This window comes from Crinia signifera, chromosome 1 (assembly GCF_055691185.1).
Source record: "Crinia signifera chromosome 1, ASM5569118v1, whole genome shotgun sequence".
Taxonomy (NCBI): Eukaryota; Metazoa; Chordata; class Amphibia; order Anura; family Myobatrachidae; genus Crinia; species Crinia signifera.
This window is the reverse complement of record NC_139217.1, coordinates 68,876,991-68,899,380: the sequence shown is the minus strand read 5'-3', so window position 1 is coordinate 68,899,380 and position 22,390 is coordinate 68,876,991. Positions and strand designations below refer to the sequence as shown.

General features: G+C 43.7%; 1 protein-coding gene across 2 annotated transcripts in view; it reads right to left on the bottom strand.

The window, feature by feature from the left end:
- Positions 1-22,390, bottom strand: part of PPARGC1A (PPARG coactivator 1 alpha) — a 1,315,783-nt gene that overhangs the window by 1,049,138 nt on the left and 244,255 nt on the right. For both annotated transcript variants that reach the window (XM_083161395.1, XM_083161397.1), the window contains exon 2: positions 606-665. In XM_083161395.1, coding sequence (XP_083017521.1) covers positions 606-665 — 60 coding nt within the window. The remainder of the gene's footprint in view (positions 1-605; positions 666-22,390) is intronic.

Genomic DNA, 22,390 nt, shown 5'->3' with positions numbered 1-22,390 from the left:
ATATGTAACATGTATAAGGTAAAATGGAACTAACTGTGTGGTGCAACATGAATAAGGTACATTATTGCATGATGTAACATTTATAAGGCACACTATCATGTGAAAAAACATGAATAAGGCTACACTACTGTTGTGTTTCCATGCTCCTTCGCAGCAAGACCATGCCCCTTCTTGTGCTATGAGAGGTGTACTGGGTCAGAGGCGCAACAAGCATGGGTGTTAGGGGGCATCAGACAAAATATTGCGTATTGCACCAATTTGGTTAGGGCCGGCTCTGGCAACATTGCATACAACCACGATTAAGCCATTAACCCTAGTACGTGATATCACTTTATACAGAAAATACTACAGACCAAACATTATTTTCCAGGTCACTTTAGCAATAAGTTTATACATCTTTATATATTTTATTTTCATGATTTTCACACTAAAAACCTTAAAACCTTGATACTAGTCCGGCAGACATCCTTGCTTCTAGTTTTCTGAAATAATCCACTTTCACTAAACTCTAAGTGCCTTAGGGGCATGTAAGAAAACAGGGCTACGCCATCTGACACCTGGTACAATGTGAATCATGCAGGGAGATATATAAATAGAGTGATTACCTGTCTCTTCAGTGCTGCAGTTGACTCATTGCACTCTTCAGTAAATGAGATGAGTCCACTCTGAAACAACATAAAAATATATCTGTTTGTGAATTCTATACATTCCAAAAAAGATGGTTAGATAGGTACGGAGATTCGTAAACAGATGGATGAACAGATAGATAGATGGATGGACAGACAGTTGATAAATACCAATGCGTTAGTACTGTACATGCGTACACAACTCAACACCAGCGTATAGGGGGTTATTCTGATTCACTCAGAAAGACAAAATCACTCTCTCATGGACAAAACCATATGCACTGCAGGTGGGGCTGATGTAACACATGCAGAGAGAGTTAGATTTGGGTAGGGGGTATACTTCAAACTGATATCTACTGTATATTGCAGTGTAAAAATAAAGCAGCCAGTATTTACCCTGCACAGAAAAAATAAAACACCAAAATCTAACTCTCTCTGCACATGTTACATCAGCCCCCCCTGCAGTGCATATGGTTTTGTCCATTAGAGAGTGATGGTGTCTTTCTGAGTGAATCAGAATAACCCCCATATTCATGGGTGCATTCTCACCAAAGCATTCTTAATGGAAGCAGGTGCAGACGCAGGGCCGGCCCAAGGGACGTTCCTTAGGAGCGGTCGCACTGGGCGGCGAATCCTAAGGGCGGCCGTCAGTCGGCTGCAATTTTTGGAGCTCTGGTGGAAGTTGCACTCAACAGCAGCCGCTGGGTGCACTTGTCCGGATTGGGCACTGCTGTGCGGGGCTGAAAAGAGGCCAGAGGTGTCCGGATGATTGGCCTGGCCAGGAAAGGGAAGCGCGACCCCGATCCGGCACGGAGCGCCGGTGGCGGATGCAGTCCAAAAGTGAGGTTCCGGGCACACATGAGGGGGGAGGTTGGAGCCTGAAGGAAGGACTATAACCGTCTTCCGGCTCCTCAGCTCTCCTCATCTAGATGCAGCAAGGTCCCAGCCGAGCAGAGCAGTGAGTGTAAGGGCAAGTAAGTACATAATTCAGGAGGATAGGAAGGTAATCAGCAGGAGCTCCATAAAAAAGAAGCCTGTCTCATCCTCGTGCAGTCCACAACACCTCCCCCCCACCCCAGTATAGGGGGGGGGGGGGGTTGCGCCAAAGTTTTCTTGTTCAGGGCACTAGAAGGCCTGGAGCCATGTGTACTATTTTCACATTGCGATAGATAGATAGATAGATAGATAGATAGATAGATAGATAGATAGATAGATAGATAGATAGATAGATAGATATATAATCATAATAAATATGTCTATAAGATAGTTTTTCATTTTAAAATATAAACCAATATGAACTTATACATTAACCAATTTACAGATGTATAATTTTTGCTAACTATATTGCAGACCTCCAACAAAATAAGTGGCATTTACACTTATCACCTTAGCGCTGTTGTCATAATTGCATTAAAAAAAACAGGAAATAATGCAGTCAAGTCTGATACTCATTATACCACAACGAGCTGTCAGCGTTCCAGAGTCATATTATTTTATGAAAACAAAGGAGGTTTATAATAATATCAGTGGTTTGAACCTATCTTACAACCATATTAACTTGCCACTTGACGTATTAATCCCTATTGTGTACTTGACATTATCCAACAACTGCCAAGTTCTATCACTTTCTTTCTTCCTTTATCCCTGGAATCAGAGTAAGGCCCCTCTTCTGACTTAGAAATCAACTCTGTTTCATACATTCTCTACTCTATCAATCCACCGACTCCCCCTGTAACAAAATGATTCATAACATGACTGTTATAAAGAAGATTGCTGTAAAAACTTCTAGATACCTTGAGGAAAAGCACATAACTCACACGGTGCAATTACATTTATTTTACCTAGCAAGTTGTACATATACAGTAGTGATATTTTTGATAACCCTGAGGATGGCTTCCTATTCAAACATACAGTATGTACCCTGCAGTGCTGGAGGCTGACACGTGGTGGTACTGTGGTGTACAAGAGAGACGTTCAGGTCTGTGGGTTGGACAAAAACCCAGTGGCGGTTCCAGAGGAGGTGCTGGACCTACTGCCAGTGAATCAGTTTGGAATGGCAGTTGGAAGCAGCTGGTGTGGCTTCCCTATTTGAAGTTTGAACTGTGCTGCAGCCCCCCCCCCCCCCCCTGGAGCCGTCACTGTGTAAATCCAACGCCTGCGCAGTCTAAGTCACAGGCCAGTGTCTCCAGTACACTGTAAGCACTTTTTTTTTTTTTGCTGCATCTGCAACACAAATAAGACACAAAATTAAAACAAAAATACAGTACGCTACTCATCTCGGGGCATTTCAGTCACACCAGGCATCTGTCCCCATATGGCATAGAGATGCCCAGTGTATAAGGCTACATCTGTACTCGCCGCCACCCTCCGCGCGTTCTCTGCAATAAAAGCCTTACATAAATTTACCATTCATTTGTTTAATTTGGTCTTTTATTTTCATACAGTAACCGTGGAACATAAAATATTGCAGAAAAATATTATTTTACTTTGAACAATTTTCTAACAGCACGGAGAGTGAAGGAAAGCGACTGCCCATGTGTTTTCTTCTTTGTCGGACTCGTACCTTTAATGGAGGCTCATGGTGACAGATGGAATTGCCCTATTTAAGTTTCGCTAATAACCATTTTTAGTTCTGGCGCTGTCTGAATATCCAGACAATCAATGTGAATAGCAACTTTGCAGCTGAAAACGAAGGAGCTGGAGTGAAGGAGATTATTTTTAATGATGTAACATACATTTGGGTTTCAGTAAATCTTTCAGTCTCTGGAGCTCCTGAGTTTTACACAAGTGCATATCCTTCTGTATTGATTGAAAAGCAGAGATGGATCTGGCGTGAGCTTAGGAAGAGAAAGGACGACGTGATAGAGTTGTTTGAAAGCGTTTTATTCTCAGACTTTCCCAAAACATAACAAGCGTGTCAAAGGCTGCGCACAGATTAGTCCAAGTGGAGAGTCTTCTGTCCCTGTGCTTTGGCCTTTTTGCCCCTAGCTGATTAATAATGATACATCTATTATTTTTGCTGATTGCAATTTTAAAACTCTATCACACTGCAAGGTCCAGCAAATCTACTATAGAAATAACAATGCGATTTCTTGTTACTGTAAAATCAAACATCTGAGGGAAAACGTGGATATGTCCTTTTTTTGTACAGTGAGGTAAATTTAAAGAAAAATAGCATGGGGTTGCATTACAGATGGAGCCCCTCTCTTTCACTGTCAGAGCTCGGCAGAACGTCCCCGCTGGCGGAGAAGGACTCCATTAGACTGGGAAGCACGAGCGTCTCACACGCATGCAGGTCCCAGTCAGTCGATGGATGGACGGCGGGACCCTGCCTGTCTCCGCTTCCGCTTCATCCTTTGGGTCCTTTTCCCTATCTGATTTAACCAATTCTACCCCATTTAGAGTGTAAGTAGCACACTAGTTATGTCTTCCAAGATGCATAACCTTACATTTATCAACATTGAACCTCATTTTCCATTTTTTTGCCCACTCATCTAGTTTATTTAAATCCCTCTGCAGCATGGAGACATCCTTAACTGTTCTAATCATACTGCACAGTTTTGTGTCATCCGCAAAGAGGGATACTTTGCTTAGTATTCCTTTTGTCTATATCATTAATGAAGATATCAAATAGAAGTGTCCCCAGCACTGATCCCTGTGGAATGCCACCTTGGTCAGGTATCCAACCTGAAAAATGCACCGTGTACCACCACTCTCTGTTCTCTATCCTGCAGCCAGTTTCTTACCCAGCTACAAATTTTTACCCCTAAGTCCAGGTAGATCACGTCTACAGCATACCCCATATCTAGGATCTTGCTAATTTCCTCGTAAAATCTTATTAGATTAGTTTGGCAAGAACAATTTTTTGCAAAACCATGCTGGTTTCTACTGAGTAAACTATTCCGGATACCATCCCTTAAAATTTCCTCAAATAATTTCCCCGCAATTGACGTTAAGCTCACGGGTCTAAATTCGCTGGGTCATCTCTTTTTCCTTTTTTGAATATTGGTACTACTTCCACTATTCTCCAGACCTTTGGCACCATACCAGATTAAAATGATTTAACAAAAATGTAATACAATGGATTTGCTAACTCCTCCCTCAGTTCCATTAGATGAATCCCATCTGGCCCAGGTGATGTATTTGTTTTGACATCGCAAAGCCTCTTGTGGTTTGCCTCTGTAGTGAAATCTATTATAAGTTCTAGTGAACACCTCCCATATGTGGTACCTGTAGATTCCACTGCCTGCTCCTCCCTAGCAAAGACAGATGAAAAAAAAAAGTGTTCAACAGTTCAGCTTTAACTTTATCCTCAGTAATGCTATTTTCCATTAACGTTGCTTAAGGGACCTATGTTCTCTTTTCTTAATATTTTGCAATTTATGTATTTAAAAAACTTTTTTGGGATGTGTTTTGCTTTCAGTGGCTATTAGCTTTTCATTTTCCCTCTTAGATGCTTTAATTTCCCTTTTACAAATGTCCCCGTTAGCCTTGTATATTTTAAATGTTCTCCTCTTTTTGTTTATTGCTTCCCCAACTTTTTTGTTCTACCATGATGGGTTTGTTCTATTGATAGTACTCTTATTTTCCTTTGGGATAAATTTATTTGTTAGCAACTTTTTGAAAGTTTCTCTAATTTCCTCTGTGTCTTCCCCTTAAATAGAGCATCCCACTTTATTTATTTTAAAGAGTCACTAAACAATTAAAAATAAGCTTTCCTAAAATGAAGTAGTTTTCCTTATTAGGGCCCGCCCACTGTCGTCAAAGTGCCGTATATTGTGTATATTTTAATAGATGAGGTCTAAATGACAAGATTAAGAATGCATCACTTGGAAGTAGGCAGAATGTGGGAGGGGTGTCCACTCTCCTAGGGGTTTAGGGAATAACCCAGAAATCGCGAAGTCCCAGCAGGGATTCAGACAAGTACGCAAGCATGACCAAGGCCTGGTGAGACGATGGGGACAGTGGGTGTGGTAATATCAGTGCTTGTTTATGGGCTTTTCCTTCCTGAAATGTCAGGTATCGCATCTGTACCTATGCTGGGAGGCATCTCCTTCTATTCGTCATAATGCCCATTTATGTAGTCACCAGGGCCGGATTAAGGTCTGTGGGGGTCCCCTCTTCTCACCCCCCCACCCCCCCATTCCCCCTGCAGCACTCACCGGAGTAGTTATTTTCGCTGCCCGTCGGAGCTGCTGCACAGACACGGCTGCTTCATGGCGCCTGGTACACGGGGTGATCAGGTGGGGAGATCGGGGTAGGTCCCCCCGTAGACAGTGGGACAAGAGAGCAGATCGCTGACTGTCCAAGCACCGCAGAGACCCCCTGGCCATCCTGCACTTCCTGGACCTCAGGGACGCACTGCCCGGACCCCACTGCCTGCCACCCACCCACCACCCACCTGGAGTGTGGGGGCCCCTGATGTGTGGGGGCCCCGTGGCGACCACCCCTAATCGCTCCTTGGTGGATCCGCCACTGGTAGTCACATTCCACCAATGCAATAAAATGTGAAAACCCACAAAACAAAGACAGCACTGATGACATCTCAGTTTTATGCTGATTTACATATATCAGCCCCATTAGCATATCTATGATGGGATCTGGTGGGGGACCACATTCCACACCCTGCACCCACATAATTACACTTACCATTCCAGAGTTGAACAGCAGCCAGCACTGCAGAAATAAATACGCAGTGCTGGCAGTGTCTCAGCCACTGTGGCTGCTGTCAGAGAAAAGGAAGCCCACATGGAGCCTGCACATGGGTCTCCACTCTCAAGCTCCATTATTATTTTTTACAGTTATGGGGTAACGGCATTAGGGGATAGCCTTATCCTATCAGGGCCAAGCTCATTAAAATCTAGCAGCTTTGAGCCCCCATAGAAACACATGGGGACTGTGGATGATATCATAAATACAGTATTCGGTGCTGTATCTTGCTGGTATCCCTGAACAATTGCTGTTTTGGGGGAATATCCTGCAAATTACAGTATTCAATGATAAATAGGCTTCTTAATGAAAGAGGACAAAACAGTATTTTTTAAATGTACTTGTCTCTATTCCCATCTTACAGTTAATATAAGAATAAAATAATTACAAGCCTGTCAAAATTACAGCTTAGTCCCTTATCTGCTCCAACCTCCAATCATTGTCTTCACAGCTCCCTCTCTCCATATGCAGTAAGATTGAAACATATCATTTTGCTTTCACTTTCTGTTATGGAGTAATTTGGTCCATCGAGTGGCCTCTAGTGGTCACTGGTGGTACTTTACCTCAGAGGTGAGGAGTATTTATCCTTTTATATATATTGATTAGAAATCAACAGCAAAGTCTTAGAGATCATGGCGATCATTCAGCATCATTTGCAACTGCAACTTTAATCACAATGAGCGATTATCTGTGCATTGTGCATGTGTGTACAACACAATGGGAACACCTTGATAAAGCCAATTCTTGGCGAAACGGGTTGGTGAACTAAGAGGATGTCTCTATCCTGTTTTGGACCTTGATACCTACCACTGTTTTGACCCGGACCAGTCTCCTCTCCAATAATTCAATAACACCACGGATACCAATTGGGATCCCTAACAAGGGCCCACCCAGGATCTAACCCGAACGGAGGATATTTATTCCAAGTAGGAGAACAACACTCCACACTAACACCTACCGCGGGTAACTCTGGATATATTGGTTACCACATGACCCAGCCATCTACCAGGAGACAACATAGGAACGGACTTACCCATCAGTGGCTACATTAAATACGGTACCGTATCAACTGGACAATTTTTACAGTACCCCTCTTCTATTTTACTTGTTAAATTTTTATCCACATTTTTATGTCATATACCATATCCTACTACATGTTTTTTAATTAAATATTTACTACTTTTTTTCATTTCATTGGCACAAATTTATTTATTACCATTTTATTTATTTTTTAGCGCAGTGTACCCCCTTGTGTTTCTTCTGTACCCAAAAGGAGGTTGACTACCCCCTACCCACACTGCAGCTTGGCTAAGCACCCCATATCCACTGCGCCCCCTTTACGAGGCGGTAACTAGTTACCCTCTCTCCCCCCAGCTATCCACAATGGGAACAAGCCTGGTCTGTATTTGCAGTGGGAGGGGTTTGCCATTTCCGCAATGCCGAAGTGTAGTGAGCGTTCCATGGAAGTTGCATTCACAAAAATTGCAAACGCATTTATTCGCACGGACTAACTGCACAGCTAGCGCGGACTGTGGAAGTACTGATAGCTGCTGGGTGTTGGCTTAATTTGCGATGCTGTCACAGTGGCTTGAAGTGTTTGCCCACTTGCAACTGCGATTAAAATGAATGTGTGTTCGATCGCATCTGCAGTCAGTGCTGAATAAGGCCTTTTATGGGAATCTTCTTATCGAATGTGAAGTTCTTTCTTAACCAAGAAAACATTTGTATTCATCATAATGACCTGTAATGTTTACCTTATATAAGAATATATATAGCCTTTTTTTACATAACAGTTTTACACAACAATTCAATTTTTTATTTGAATTTATATAACAAATGTGAGCGACGCTGGCGTTTTTAGCGGATATTTGGCACTCAAACGGTTAAATACTTCATGGTACTCCTGATGCTCTCAATACTTGTAACATTTAGCGCTGTATGAAATAACTCGCTGTCTCTTCTCCACACGCCATCAATTGTATCGTAAATGACTGATCATGTAAAAAGGAGCAGTACATTTTTAAATCAGTCTTCAACAGCAACAGACAAGTACAGAAGTAAAGTCACTCTTATACCTAGTGCAAGAGTCTATGCAATAATTTCCATCCCAGTAACATCATTTCTTTTATAGCAGATGTTTGGGAATAAAGTGAAACAGCAAGAGGTCTGGGAGGCAAAGTACAAAGACAATCAGCACCGAAGAACAAATAGATCCTTACCACGCTGCACCAAATTTCCATTCTAACTGGGACGGGGAGAAAGAAGATTTGGTTTTAATGAAAGCACAGAAGATTTTAAGTGTTGTGGGAGATGCAGGCTGAGTTCGAACTATTCCTTTTGTTTATATTGTTGCCATTTCCATGAGTCAGCAGCTTTGTGATTAGCTGAAGTGATTCTGACTGCATGATCAGACACTGCAAATGTACGCACAAGACTGCTGGGGCGTCTGGACGCAGCAAGATACTAAAAGTGTCCCTGCAACAACTCGATGGAAGAAAATCAGGCGAAAACAAACAGTATTATCAGAAGCTGTGTGTGTGTGTCTCTGTGTGTGTGTGTGTTTGTTTGTGCGTGTATGTGTTGCTTGATATTTTTATTGTTCCATTTGTTAAGTATTGTTACTTAAAGAAGTTTTGTTTTATAATAGTGTATATGCAGGGCTGCCGAGGGGGGGGGGGGGGGGGGGCATGCTGTAGGTGTGCTGCTGCTGCTGGGGGGGGAGGACACAAGAACACTCCCCCACGACTTTAGCATGTTTCGTCACCCCCTAAACATTTTTGGGGAGTGGCCTAATCATGTGAGGTGACCACGCCTTCCACGATTATGCCACACCTCCAAAATTTTACCAGGGCCCGGCATACCTCTCGGCTGCCCTGTGTATATATCAGGGTTGCCTACCTTTGGGCTGCCCTCTCTGTGAGAGGGCAGCCAGTTCTTGTGAGGCAGGGGGCCGGGGTAGCTGACGGGGTAGGAAAGGGGCAGGGGCAGTGCTAGAAAGGTATGATGCCTTTGGGGGCATGGTCAGCGCGATCGTGTCCTTGTAGCCATGCCCCCAGCATGCAATGCCAGTATTTTAGGCAAACTTCTAAAACTGAAAAGAGGTGATCAGATTCTGTAAATCATTTCTCTATTGCATCCTAGAAAATTATAGATAAAATTGGATTGGTTGCTATGGGCAACATCAGCTCTTTTCAATTTTAGAATCTTTAGTAAACTTACCCTTATAGTCTCCATAGACCAAAAAAAAGAAATACATTGTAAAAATATAGGAAAAAATATTCTTATTTTTATATAGATTTAATATAAGCATACCTACCAACTGTGGCAATCAAGACTCCTCTGAAAAGGGTCCATAGCAAAGTAAACTGGGGCATGAACATACCATCAGGGGCATGGCTAGGCATTTGCAGCTTGGAATCTTTCAATGGCAGGTCTGTCTAGCCCCCTCTTGTGGCTCTGAGTGGAACATACTTGCAATTTCCAGTATTTGAATGACTAAAGTAACCTTTGTCATGCTGTATATTTTATATACAAAATTGTATATTGTTTTTTAGACAGGACTTTCTTGTGCTAGAATACTTTTCATTTTGCTTTTTCTTGTATAATATTGTCATTATAGGGAGTTTTCCTAGAAGAAGGTCACTAGGCCAAAACGCGTTGAAGGACACACAGAGAGATCACACAGCCCCATACCCACAACGAAGCAACCCCAGGAACAAGGAAGCGGACAGTCCGGATACAAGGAACATCTGCCTGACACCCAGGAGCCACAGCTCCGTCACTGAAGAGCAGGATGCAGAAGGTGCGGCAGGAGCGATAAGCAAGACCGCCCCCACGGCGAGGAAGAAGTGAGACCCGGAGCTGGACAAGGTGAGTCAGGCAGATCTGTAGATAAGGCACCCGGGCAGAGGATCACGATAAAAAGCATCACCAGCCCGCGACCTCAGCTAGTCGCACCATGTCCCCTATCCCGCAGCATCTAAAAGCACAGGCAGATGGCTCGCACCTGAGCTGCCAGACCCACCAAAGGGATGAACACTCGGCACATCCAGACCCGCCACCACTGCCATCCACTCCAGCTCCCACATTTGGGAAACACCAAACAAGAGATTTCCTCTCCACCCATGATTGGGAACCAATAAACAGGAGATTCTCTCTCCCCCCCGTACCATCATGCGTGTCAACACCTGGCCCCACCGACAGCTTAAAAGGAGAACAACAAAGACACGGCTCAGTGGGACGCTGAGGCTGTAGTATCAGCCACACACACACACTGCCGCTAGCACCCACCGCAACCCTCCTCATCACACTGTAACAATCTGTGTATGCATATTCTGTATGTACCTGTAAAAATGTTACACTGCATTTATTTTTAGGTGTACTGTATGTATTGTATCTTTTCACAAAGTAAAGCTTTAAGGGCCAGATGTATCAAGCTTCAAAAGTGATAAAATGGAGAGTGATAAACAGCCAGCCAATCAGCTCCTACCTGCCATGTCACAGGCTGGGTTTGAAAAATAACAGGTAGGAGCTGGTTGGCTGGTTGTTTATCACTCTCCATTTTATCACTGTTTGAAGCTTGATACATCTGGCCCTATGCACTTTGTATTAAATCTCTCAGTCATGATTACCACACACATCAAGGAGCAGAGCACAGCATTGCCACCTGAACACAGGAGAAGAGTGCAGCACTACCAATCGCTACAATCACTTGAAAAATCAGCCCGAGACGGTCTCCGGGAAAGTGTAGCAGCTAGCACCGTCCAAACAGTCAAAAGAACCCAGTGCGCAGGTCCCACCAAAAGTTGTATTTGGTGTCAACCCCTTCTGAGAGGACACCTGGGTGCAGCCTGCACCCCTGCTCTTCCATTTTGATGCCACTATTGGGACCTATATAACTTAAATATTGTTTCACATTTCTTACAATGCAGCAAATACCAAAAAAAATAAGTAAATAAGAAAATAAGAAATCCCATAAAAATTACCTTTTCTGCCAATAAAACCTGGAATGAAAACTGCTGGAAATGACTATACCCAGGTACATCTGGGACTTTTGTATGATTTTTATGATCAGAACACATAGAAGGGCAATGTATTGGGATATGGCATTGCTATACAGATAGGTATGGATATAAAATAATCTCACAGAGCTGTACCCTAAACATATATCACCACTGTGAGAGTCACAGTGTGAAGTTATTGTCATTTGGTAAAAATTAATAAAATAAATAAATTAAAATGCCATGTGCTACTGCGTTAGTAATATAAGATCCATGAGTCGCAGTGTCACTTGTTAAAAAAAAACATACAAACTTTATTTTTAAATTTTTTTTAAACGTGTGTGTTTTTAGGGCAAGCTAGTGACTGTAAGTCAACATGGATCATGATCCATGGTGGAATATAAGGAGCAGCAACCAAATTCTAGTGCTGTGGCTGCTGCCAGTCATGATAGTATTACAACATGTACTAAATGTGGTTCAGGGGGCAGAAAATTTAGTAAAGAGCACCTGAAATCGAAATCTTTCACAATGTTGAAAAAATAAGCAGAGGTATCACACTAAAAATCACATTTTATTCGTGCGCAAACAAACCAACCACTTCAGCAACATAAGTGTCAGTCCCTGTCGCTGAAGTGCTTGATTTTTAAAACCTTTTTAGTAGCCAATATAATAGTGGGTGTTAGACCTGAACTACTGCTGCAGCGAGCTCGACCTCTTGCTGGAAAATAATGAAGATTTGGAGAATCGGGAGAGGAGGAACAACCTCTGTATTCGTAAAATCCTGGAAACTGTGCCTCCCAATGATTTAGAGCTTTTCCTGCTTCGTCTTTTTGCTCGTCTCCTTCCCTCGGTGGACGCTTCCCTTTTTCAAATTGAAAGGCCCCACCATGCTCTAAGGCCTAAACCTAAGGACACCGAACCCCCCAAGGATTTAATCCTCAAGTTTCTCCTTTCAAGACTAAAAACATGGTTACAATGGCTAGCAGGTCCTCCCCCTTCATACTTTTTGAAGGTTCAAAGCTTTCAGGATCTAGCTCCTTCCACTATTGCTAAAAGAAGAGACCTTCGTTCTGTGACTGTGCTTTTGAGAGAACATGGCTACAAATATAAGTGGGGAATTACTTTCCGTCTGACAGTGGACATCAGGGAAAAATCCTTACTCAGTACGTTTGCTAGGTGAGTAAAAAAGCTTCTCCATAAATTTCAGCTTCACCCTGCTGCTGGTTCCTCTGGTCCTGAACCCCAATACTTCCCTCCCTAATTGGTCACTTGCCTGTTTGTATATATCTTTATTATTACCTTGTTTTAATGTATTGTGATGGAGTATTATTTTCTGCACCATTTTGTTTAGCCATGACCCTCAGTTAAGCAACATTATTATAGCACTGTGCCAATGCCGTATTCAGCTAAGAGGGTTGAATCTTTATAACTTTGTTTTGATGTTCTTTTTATCCACTTGCTAAATATGTTATATAACATTTTTGCTCTGGGTGGAGACTGCTGGACTTCAGCCAGGTCTTCGCACCCACACTTTTAGGGATTGTTGTTTCTAATACTGCATATTTTATTCTGTGCCTCGGGTACTTTGCCTGATTGCTGAATCCCGCCCCCGAGCTCTCTACTTTATTTAGAGCTCAGATATAGTAGAAGTATGCCATTGCTAGTGGCGATCCTTGCTACTTCTCCCACCCCATATTTTAGTTTTGTTTTTGTATTGGTTGTTATCCAGGTCACCAACAGCCCATAGAAGTAATCATGGTCCCGGTGCCTGTACAATACAAATGACAGGCACCGGGACCAGCGCGTGCGCAGTACCGATATAGGTGCTGTGCATGCGCAATCAGCAAATCTGTACAGCAGCCCGCAGAAAGGCGTCCCAGGGGGAGAAAACACCTCCCAATGGGACTGCCTTGGTGACTGGCAGGTCGGACTTCCAATAGAAAGTCACTGCCAGTCACAGTTAAGCCAGTGCAGTCCAACAGACTGCATTTGGCTTCACTACAGTGGCGGATTTTACCTGGGGGGGGGGGCTGCAGCCCTGCAGCCCATAGGTAAAAAATAACGCCACTGATATATTCTTATCAAGCCATTTTATAAACAAATTTACAGATTTATTTAATGATGTATTTATCCTTTGCAACGCTGTAGATTTTCCTACCTTACTGCATATTTTGGAACTTTATATTTCAGAGTTATGTTTGCTGTTAGATTTATGATAAGCAATGACTACATTGTGCTGGAATCTCCGCATACTGCCATATTTCACAATTCTTATAATCATTTCCTTTTAAGATAAACTATTTATACTTAGCTGCTACTCAACATTTTGTGATGAGGACTGAAAGGTTATTGCAAATAATGTGATCTCTTATGTGAGTGACATTTTAAACTAAAAGGTCATGGGAAATAATGGGATATAATTTTTATATATACTCATCTAATATGCCCACCTAGATTCTGATTAATGGTATATTTTAACACTCATTTACCAGTTAAAGTGCAGTTGTCTATCATGGACGGTCAGGTCTCTCTGCCCTAGACAACCAAACATTAAGATGATTGAAACAGAATTTACTAAGAGTAATATCTTATGTGTTATAAGACTGATGCCTTCTGCAACCTATACGATTCAGTAGGTAGCAGAACCTGTTGTACAACAGAAATTTGTATTGAAGCCACAGAGCAGACTTTAGTCCAGGGATGGGTAACCTTTGGACATACTTGCCTACCTGACCCTCTCCACGCGGGAGAAAATGCTCTGTTCCTGTGCTTTCCTGGTAATGTATGATTGCCAAACACCTTTACCCAGCTCCCCACAGGTGATGGCAATCATACATTACCAGGGAAGTCCAAGAGCAGAACATTTTCTCCCACATGGAGAGGGTCAGGTAGGCAAGTATACATTTGGCCCTCCAGCTGTTGTTGAACTATATATCCCAGCATGCCCTGCAACAGTTTTAGCATGGCCAAATAGTAAAACTGTAGCAGGGCATCCTGGGATGTGTAGCTCAACAACATCTGGAGGGCCGAAGGTTCCCCATCCCTGCTTTAGTCATTAATATAATTATGACACGTATAGTTGCATGTTCGTGCAGCATATCTGGGGTGACTGCACACTGCTTTGAAAATGGACACACCTTTAGATCATATATACATTTGTGACCAAAGAAACATTGCTGTGGCTTTACTTTTTGACATACTGTAGTTTAGGGTAGTTCACACTGATTGTGATGATTACATTTTATTTATAAGGCACCATAAGTGGTTTGCAGCGCGTACATATAGCATACATTGGTGGTTCTCAACCTCGGTCCTTTAGGACCCCCATGCAGTGCATGTTTTCCAGGTCACCAGCAGCTGCCCTCTGTAGCACCAACTGTCGCACACTAAATATGCACAGGTGACCTGGAAAACATGAACTGTGTAGGGGTCCTGAGGACTGAGGTTGAAACCACTCCATTAGAACAATACAGGGTACACAGGACTAAACGTAACAGTAACTGAAGAACTAAAGCAGAGCACCGGTAACAATTAGCAGCACGATTCTTGGCACCCAATACAGCTGAGATGTAGGGAAGCTGAGGAGCAGTCTGCATGTTATCAGGGGCAAGTTGTCATTGGTAGAGATGAATGAATACAAGTGAAAAGAGGAGCGGTATACCAGGGCCGTCTTAACATTAGGAAGGGGCCCTGGGCAACCTAGTTCACTGGACCCCCCCAATTAGTTTGCCCAGGAGCCCACAGTCACCTCCCCAACCCTCACCTCTCTGGCTCCGTGCGGCAGCCAGTCAGCTTCCGGCGGCCGGGGATCCGATCATCTTCGCTGGGGGATCCGGGCAGCGGGATCAGGGCAGCGGCGGTAGCTAGGAGCCTGCCCTGAAGTGGCAAAGCGCTATTAACTGGCGGGGTGGGAAGAGCTGTTGCATTTGAAAAGACTGGCCAGACACTGATTGGCTGAATTCAGCCAATCAGCGTTCGGCCAGTCTTTTCAAATGCAGCAGCGCTTCCCGCCCCACCGGCAAATAGCGCTAATGGGAAAGATGGTGGCCGGGTGGCCGGGATCCGACCATCCTCGCTGGGGAAGGGGATCAGGGCGGCGGTGGCGGTAGCTAGGAGCCCGAAGCGGCAAAGCACTATTTGTCGGTGGGGGCGGGAAGCGCTGTTGAATTTGAAAAGACTGTCCGGATGCTGATTGGCTGAATTCAGCCAATCAGCATTCAGCCAGTCATTTTAAATGCAGCAGCGCTTCTCGCCCCCCCTGCCGGCAAATAGCGCTTCGCCGCTTCGGGCTCCTAGCTACCGCCACCGATGCCCTGAACCCCCTGCCGGATCACCCAGTGAGGGTGATCAGAACCCCGGCACACGGACCCCTGAAATTAAATTCACTGCTAGCTAGGAGGTGAAGCGCTATTTGCCGGCGGGGTGGGAAGCGCTGTTGCCTTTTCAAAGACTGGCCGGATGCTGATTTTCTGAATTCAGCCAATCAGTGTCCGGACAGTCTATTCAAATGCAACAGCGCTTCCCGCCCCGCCGGCAAATAGAGCTTCGCCGAATCAGGCTTCTAGCTACCGCCACCGCCCTGATCCCCCTGCCCGGATCCCCCAGCGAGGGGGAGCGGATTCCCGGACCCCGGCCACCATCTTTCCCATTGGGCTGGGCCGGGGGCCCCTAGGTCCTAGGGCCCCCGGGCAACTGCCCATCGTGCCCAATGGGAAAGACGGCACTGCGGTATACAGTAGATGGTAGGTGAGTAATACCACTTTCACACTGAACATCAAATTACCGGGTGAAGCAGTTCTACCCGGTAATTTGTTCAATGTGAAAGGGTCACCCCGGGTCTTAAATTCCTGGTCAGCTACCTGACTTTAGACCCGGGTTGACCCTATCTCACTGAAGAAATACCCTTGTAATTCAGCAAATTATCTGGTTGACATTTTTAACTGCTCGGTGTGAAAGGGGGTCCGACTGCACCCGGCAAAATGACCCGGCACTCTAAATGCCGGGTAATTGCCGGGTCGCAGGTCTGAAAGTGGTATAAGAGAGCTGTAATAGAAGAGCTGTAAGAAGAGGGCAGTGAGAACAGGAGGGAAGAGGGGCCTGGTCCAAGGAGCTTACAGTCTAGAGGCACACTTGTGTAGGTGAGGCGAGATGTTTGCAGCTTGGTACATGGGTAATATAGGAGCATAGGGCACTGGATTTCTTGCTACTTTGCATCAGCCACGTAATGTAATGTCCAATTATAATCATGCAAAATAAACACATTTCTTGTTTAAAGGGCCATCTATAGAGGGTGTTTCCTAATGGTTACAGAGTTTCTGGAGCCTACAGATCCTTCTGCTGGAACTCTCTGTCAGCTTGGTAAACTCAACAAGCAAATAGCCTCTGTACAAACATGGTGGGGATGCTTAATATTTGCGGGTACTGATTTTCAGGGAAATCCTACAAATATTGATTTACAAATAGGTCCCATACTATTGTTATATGGTTGAAACTGCAATATTGAAAGATACTTTAGGAGGCTTGGACCAGTGCATGTGCAGTATGTATGAAGTTACTGCGCATGCGCTGGACCCATGTAGGGGACCGGCTGCAGCGGGGATCCTAGCGGCGGCAGCGGAGAGGGGGTCGCATCGCGGCAGCCCCCCTCCTCCGCAATGGTAAGAGCCGCCACTGTCCCACCTCTAGTAAGACTGAACACAAACCCCAAACCTCCAAATCATTACCATAATCCCATGAATATTAAAAATCTCCATCCCTCCACAGTGAAGCCCAGAAACACCCCAGATATTGTTACATCCCCAAATACCACCACTTCAATGGCTATAGATGGGCAGACACCTTAGATAAGTATTTGCAGCATCTGTTTTTTGAACCAGAAAAGGATGTTTGTGTGGGAGACAGGAGGGGGTGGGGCCACAACTCTGGGCAAGGACAAAAAAGTCACTGGCTGACAGGCGGCTTCACGGGTGCAGTGGCCTTCTGAGAAACTTCCCCATAAGGTCTATGGGCAAACCACCCCTGCATATGTAAGCACATACATACAGTACACATATATGTATATATATATATATATATATATATATATATAAATATGTTGGATATGTACCCCTCAGGGTGGTAATCCGCACGGCACTCCAGGGTTTGAAAAAACGTGTTTTTATTTGTGCAACAGTTTCGGGGTTAGACCCCTTCGTCAGGCATACAGCTTAAACAGTGAATAAGTGAACAAGTGCCATACCTTATAGTGTATTGGAAGGCCCCCAGTTCCGGGATCGTGTGCGGTCAGCGGCGGACAGGAAGCGGTCAGTCGTCATGATGACGCAAAATGACACACTTCCGGAGGTCCGTCTAGCCCGGCTCGGTACCTTGGTAACCGTCTTCGTTGCCAAGCAAAACAAAGCACAGTTGTTAGGACGTTGCCTGGGTTACAGCCCGCAATGATCTCTTGGTTGGGGGCTTGGAGGAGTCAAAATAATTAGACATATGGTGCTGTGAAAAATATAAACGTACTACATACACTAAAAAACATTAAGCAATACTAACATGTAAGGTTATGCAAGTGGCTATAAGTTAAGTAAATCTAGACAGTAGATAGTAAGTATAGCATGCATCGCATGAGCCGCAAATTACGCCTCAGGGAGCACTTTCAATACAGTGAAGCACAAAATGATACCTCCCCTACAGCAAGCTTTGTCCGTACACACAGCCATTCTACATATGACCCTGTCTCGCATAATTCGTCTATTAAAACCTACAGCCGATTGATGAATGCCTCCATGGACAGATTCAAAGCAGCCTCTACTGTTTTTCACCCCAATCTTCCAGCAGAAGAAAGAAAAGCGCTCAAAACACTACAGGATGATAAAAGCATCACTATTCGCCCCGCTGATAAAGGCGGGGCAATAGTTATCCAAGATCTCAGCACCTATACAGCAGAAATTATGAGACAGCTTTCTGATCACAAAGTCTACAAGAAACTAACAACGGATCCCACAGAAAAATACAAAAAAGAACTCATGACAGTTTTACAACAAGCTGTCACCGAGCACAAAATCGATAAGAAAATGCTTGATGCCTTAACAACTAAACATCCCATCATTCCCGTGATCTACAGTGTCCCTAAAATTCATAAAAATCCTACATCCCCGCCCGGCCGTCCAATTATATCTGCCCGGGGCAGTTTATTCCAGCCAGTGTCCCAATTATTGGACACACTTATACAACCTTACGTAGTCCGTCATGACACTCATTTAAAAGACACCACACAATTTCTGAACCGACTGGGGGATTTCCCGACATTGCCTGCAAATACTATCTTATGCACCATGGACGTGTCCTCCTTATACACCTCCATCCCCCATGACCAAGGCCTCCTTGCTATGCAATATCTCCTAGAATCTCTAGGAGAGGAGTTTCCGTTTGACAGGTTACTGTATTTACAGCTGCTAGAACTTGTTCTGACAAGAAACTACTTTCGTTTTGATGGCCAAATATATCTACAACTCGAGGGGTGTGCCATGGGATCGGCGGTGGCACCGTCGTATGCCAACATCTACATGGCACGACAGGAAAAGCTATTCTTTGATGAGGACACCAGCAAGGCATATATCATCTTTCTCTGCCGCTACATAGATGACTTGTTCATGCTATGGAAAGGAACCCCTGAGCAGTTCATTCAATTGATGACAGAAATAAATAACCAACCGGGACCTATAAAATTCACTTATTCCTGGGATAAACACAACATTGACTTTTTGGATGTATCTATCCACCTCAACAATGGCGTCATCAGCACCAGCATTTTTTACAAAAACACAGACCGTAACACACTTCTGCTGGCCAGCAGCCACCACCCTCCGCCACTTAAACGTGGGTTGGCTTTTTCACAGATGCTGAGAGCAGCCCGTATCTGCAGCAACACATCTCAATTACCTGCAGAATTGGATATTATCATAAATAAATTCCACCAACGTGGCTATATGATGAAAGATCTAATAGCAGCAAAAACTAAAGTCCTGCGATTAAACAGAAAAGATTTATTAAACACCGACAGAACAACACCATCAAAAACATCGGATGTGTTCCCGTGGACAACAACATTTGATGTTAACAGCAGCTTGATCCCTATTGCCAGCAAGGCCCTGTGGCCAATTTTGGCCACGGATAAAAGCTTGCCATGTTTTACCAATATACGGCCTATGACATGTTACAAACGCGGAAAAAATCTACGTGACATGCTCGTACACACAGATGTGACAGGCTTCGATGTTAATAGATTCAATACTCGCAGGACCAAAGCTAATGGGTGCTATAAGTGCATTAAATGCACTACTTGTCAGTATCTGGTCCAGTGCTCCGCTTTTAAACACCCCCATTCGGATAAGATGTACCCCATTCGACATATCCTCACCTGCAGTACAAGATACATTGTGTATGTGCTGGTCTGCCCATGTGGGCTATATTATGTGGGGATGTCTACTAGAGAGTTTAAGGAAAGAATGGGCCTACATAGGTCCGCTATAAAAGCGGCACTGGAAAATAAGCCAATGGACCAACCGGTGGCTTCCCATTTCAAACGCATGGGTCACCCCCTATCGTCCTTGAAATATTTTATTATCGACCACGTTCCACCTATGGCCAGGGGTGGAGACCGACAAAAAGTGCTTTTACGCCTAGAAGCCAGGTGGATACATAACCTGGATACTGTACATCCGCGTGGCCTCAATGAGAGGATTATGTGGAACACTTTGCTTTAATGTGCTTCGTTAACTTTTTTCATGTATATACCGTATTGGACTTGTTAGTCGACACGGAAGTCGACAGTGGACTTTGGTGTCATGTAGCTTTAAGAGCAATTTTCAACAGCTATATATCAGTGCCTAAAGCGTGCTGGCTATACTTACTATCTATTGTCTAGATTTACTTAACTTATAGCCACTTGCATAACCTTACATGTTAGTATTGCTTAATGTTTTTTAGTGTATGTAGTACGTTTATATTTTTCACAGCACCATATGTCTAATTATTTTGACTCCTCCAAGCCCCCAACCAAGAGATCATTGCGGGCTGTAACCCAGGCAACGTCCTAACAACTGTGCTTTGTTTTGCTTGGCAACGAAGACGGTTACCAAGGTACCGAGCCGGGCTAGACAGACCTCCGGAAGTGTGTCATTTTGCGTCATCATGACGACTGACCGCTTCCTGTCCGCCGCTGACCGCACACGATCCCGGAACTGGGGGCCTTCCAATACACTATAAGGTATGGCACTTGTTCACTTATTCACTGTTTAAGCTGTATGCCTGACGAAGGGGTCTAACCCCGAAACTGTTGCACAAATAAAAACACGTTTTTTCAAACCCTGGAGTGCCGTGCGGATTACCACCCTGAGGGGTACATATCCAACATATTTCTATCTACTGCTGGCAAGGGCACCCAGGTAGCTGCTGACATTGCACCGAGTGCCGGGTCGTCAAAGACTATATATATATATATATATATATATAGTCCCAGCGGGGGTGCTGCACTCCAAGAATACGTCTCTCAGTCGGGTAAACAAAGTTTAATAGGCAACGTTTCAATGTCTATGTGACATCGTCATCAGGCTAATGTAGCCTGATGACGATGTCACATAGACATTGAAACGTTGCCTATTAAACTTCGTTTGCTCGACTGAGAGACGTATTCTTGGAGTGCAGCACCCACGCTGGGACTGTGTATTATTTGTATTGGTGCGGGCACCCAACCAGCAATATTTAAGGAGGTAGTGCCTGGCCACCCTGGGAATATATATATATATATATATATATATATATATATATATACACATACACAATAATTACTCAATAAGTACCTGTGTTTGAAGACAGGTGGCGTTGCAGAGGAAAGTTGGTGTTACCATTGTGTACTATCATCTTTCAAACAATGCCATACCAATTATCAGATTGATGCATACAGTAAGTTAGCTTTTTGTTCCACTATGACAATGCACCAGCTCCCACATCTGGAATTGTTGCGACCAAATTGTATGAATTGCGTTATGAATTGTTTTTTTCTACGAGCCACGTTTTCAGGTTAGGGAACAGAAAGAAAGTCACAGGGAGCCAAGTCGGGCGATTCCGGTGGATGCGGCGACAATTAATAGTGCAATTCATGCAATTTGCCCACAACAATTTCAGGGAGCTGGTGCATTGTATTGTCATGGTGAAAAAAAAAACCTAACCTATGAATCATTCTCAAATTTGGTATGGCGTTGTTTAAAAGATGTTAGTACACAATAGTAATACCAACTTTCCTCAGCAACGCCACCTGTCTTCAAACACAGGTACTTATTGATCCCCCCTCGTATATATGTCTAGTGTCCGTGTGTAACCGAAACTTTGCCATCTGCTGGCAGCGAGTGAAACTACATCTCTTTCCCTTTCACACATAGAGAAACACAAAGGCAGTCACAAGGTAGCAGACTAGCTTTCGAAGCTTTTGCTTCAAGCGGGCTTAGCTAGTATATATATATTGATACAGTACATATTTATAAACAATTGCCATGGCAGATACATTTTTGGCAATAGACTGAAAAAGTGTCGGTGAACTGGTAGATAAAACTCTTATTTTCATGATAACCACAAATTATTTAATTCAACTTTGTTCTTGCAGAAAGCAGTAAAACTATGTAACTCCTGCGCACTGAATCACTTTAAGAAAGAGTCGGATATTTTAAATTAGATGGTAAATCATAGTTATCAGTACAAAAGGGAAGACACGTTATAATGTTGTATATCTTTATGAGGTTCTAATGGAAGTCATCTACCAGAGTGGAAAACTGTAATGTATCCTGCAGCAGCTCAATTGGAAACTAAGTAATGTAATTAACGCTTAAAGGAACCTTGTAAAATTTAACTGAGCCTGTCTTCAAATGAGTTTCTTCCAATTCATAGTTTTCATAATGACAAGAATTTTTTTTTTTTTTTTTGCAGTGTATATTACTGATTAAAAAACAACAAGTAACAAGTAACTGGGATAGGAAATAAAGCAGGATTGCCCAGCCTCCTGCATTCAGT